The 2797-nt window shown below is 40.7% G+C and overlaps 1 protein-coding gene across 1 annotated transcript; it reads left to right on the forward strand.

The window, feature by feature from the left end:
* LOC112683218 lies at nucleotides 1-1798 on the forward strand (the record flags this gene model as incomplete). The annotated part of the gene is given in 1 exon segment (XM_025554130.1): nucleotides 1-1798. A coding segment is annotated over 1 exon segment (1556 nt), but the record flags the coding sequence as incomplete, so codon positions are not given.
* Nucleotides 1799-2797: the final 999 nt, after the last annotated feature.

Consider the following 2797-nt stretch of genomic DNA (forward strand, 5'->3'; position numbering starts at 1 on the left):
ACCAACGGGACTTCGAAGGGTACTCTCCGTACGCGGCGGACGAAGTGCGCAAACGGGGCGCGATCGCCAGGCCGTTGGCGCAGCAGTACGAGAGGAAACCGCTGCGACCGCCGTACGCCACCCTAGCGGCTAACAGCCTGCGCGTCGATCCGTCGTTACTGCGCGACGAAGTGGTTGAACTGCCCACGTACGTGAACGTGCCGGTCACGTTGCGATGCAAGTTCGTGCCACTCGAGAACGCGGATAACAAGTTCGAGACGGTCGTAGAGGCCATGTACCCGGGGCACAGGAACGCACCACCGCCGCCAGCCGACTCGCACGCGGCCCGCGTTCTCGGGCAGCTCATGGGCTCGGTGGACGGGTGGCGCGGCGCAGTCGGCCACCCCACGCGACAGGTACGCCGCGTCTCCGTCGATGGTTTCTACGGACGGCGCGCGTGGCCCGTTCCCGATCAACATCCAACCGCTCAGTCACCGTACGGCGGCAACGGTGCTGGCGGCCGGTGGTTCTCGGTGAACGATGGCGGTAGACGGATCACGGCCCGCCTGCGCGCCGCCGAACGTGCGCAATGGTTTCGTCAAAACCGCCGGTGGTTCCCACAAGGCCAACCTGGACCGATCGAGCTTCCGCGGTTCGAACGTTTACCGGGCGAAGAGCGATGGACGCGGAATAAATCGACCGACGACAGGCAAGACGAACCGGCCGACGGCCAGCAAGTCGACGAGCAACAAACTTATGAACGGCAGGACCAACGAATCGAAGACCGACAGGACGGACATGATGAACTAGTCGAGGACCGACAGGATGAACAAGTCGAGGACCGGCAGGACAAACAAGTCGAGGACCGGCAAGACGAACAATTGGACAACGGGCAGGGTGTACAAGTAGACGATGGACAATACGAACAATCTGGAGAGCTCGACGGCGGTCAACATGACGGAATTATTAACGGTCAGCAATACGAACAAGCTCGGCAAGCAGAGATGATCAACGGTCAGGTGTACGAACAAGCACGGCAAGCCAAGATAATCAACGGTGAGCAGTACGAACAAGTACGGCAAGATGAAAACCAACAATTCGAACAAGTCGGCAGCCTTCGACAAACCATACCGGTTTATGACAGCCAACAAAACGAATCACTCGACGTCCGGCAAGTCGATAGCGTCAGACAAGTCGAAGAACGAACGACAAATAATGAAGACGGACGAAGAATGCAAGAATCCATCAAAGACCGGACAGTAGATCAGGACAAGCAAGATGTGCAAGAAAGTATGCGAGGACCTATCAAAGATCGAGCAGTAGATAGAGTAGATGAACGACATGTGCAAGGACCAGTCGTAGACCGAACAGCAGATGATGCGGACGGACGTCGAATGCAAGAACCAGTCGTAGACCAAACAAGTAATACTGACAAACAGTGGGTGCCTATAGTAATTGAAGACGTGCATCCAATGGGGCCAAGATTTACCACTGTTGCTGGATCAGATTATGCATCATTCACAGATAAACCGGTTCAAGTTTATGTAGAGAACATGATTACGATGGGTCCAGTTTGATCCGATCATTATTCCCGTTATCGTGGATGTTCGTTCCGACTGTAACAATTTTGGAGTTTTATCAATACTCACAGGCTGTCTTTTTTATTGCATTTATTTATTTATTTGTTATATTTTTTTTCGTAGATTAATGTATATCGTACAATAGCTATTTGTGTTAAGTTACATTGTATGTACCTACCTACTTTTTTATCGATATCAACCACAGAAACAATATATTATTGTGTTTGTTATTTTTTTTATTTTATTTTTTTATTAATTTCTGAGTATTTCCTTGTAAATTTAATAACCAACCATTTCATTCAAAATAAATATTTATTATTCCACAGGTATCGAACATCAAACAATAAAACAGAGTACTGATTTTCTTCGACGTAAAAAATGCAATACTTATATATTTTATATAACATGTGGATTTATACTGTATAAATCTCTATTTATTTATTATATTCTTATAAATATAATTTAGTTGAAAGGATTATCAATATATTTGTTTAGTTCTTCACAAAGCAAAAATGATTTATTTATCGATACATGGGTTATACAGATAAAATAGTACAACATTGAATTGAAGAAAATCTCATGCCAAGTCCCAGACTCTAATATTATATAATATATATATATTATATTATATTATTATATTATAATATTATATTATATTATATTATTTGATGTATATTTATGTATAATAAAAGGGTAGTGACTATTTTGTAAGAACAGTAAGTATGAGTTAACAGTATTAGATTTATTCAAGTGATTAACAATTAGAAAAAATTAACGACTAAATTTATGACATTAAATAATGAAAATAACATTTACAAAATAATAATAACAATAATACATTTAAATAATAATTTTAACAATGAGACAATCAATAATAACTTAATAATTGTAATAATAATTAATTTACAAATGTATTTAAAGCTAAATATACATTTCGGTAAAAAACAATACGTGACATTAAGATTAAATGTTCTTAATAAGATTTTCAAATGCTCTAGCAATGAAAGAATTGAAACTATATTGGTTTTTATAAAACGGGAAAAGAAACAGGTTTGATTTTTCTAAACAGTAATTAATTATATTAAATTGTATCATACATATCAGTTCTAGGGAAAAAAAATATGAACGTTCAACAAATCATATACAAACATATCTCTAATTTTTTTTCTTATCTCACAAAATATAAAACTTAATTCGCATATTATAAGTATATTTAATCGATTATCACAACTACGTTA

The sequence above is a fragment of the Sipha flava genome, unplaced genomic scaffold (assembly GCF_003268045.1).
Source record: "Sipha flava isolate LNK unplaced genomic scaffold, YSA_version1 222_pilon_pilon, whole genome shotgun sequence".
NCBI classification, from domain to species: domain Eukaryota; kingdom Metazoa; phylum Arthropoda; class Insecta; order Hemiptera; family Aphididae; genus Sipha; species Sipha flava.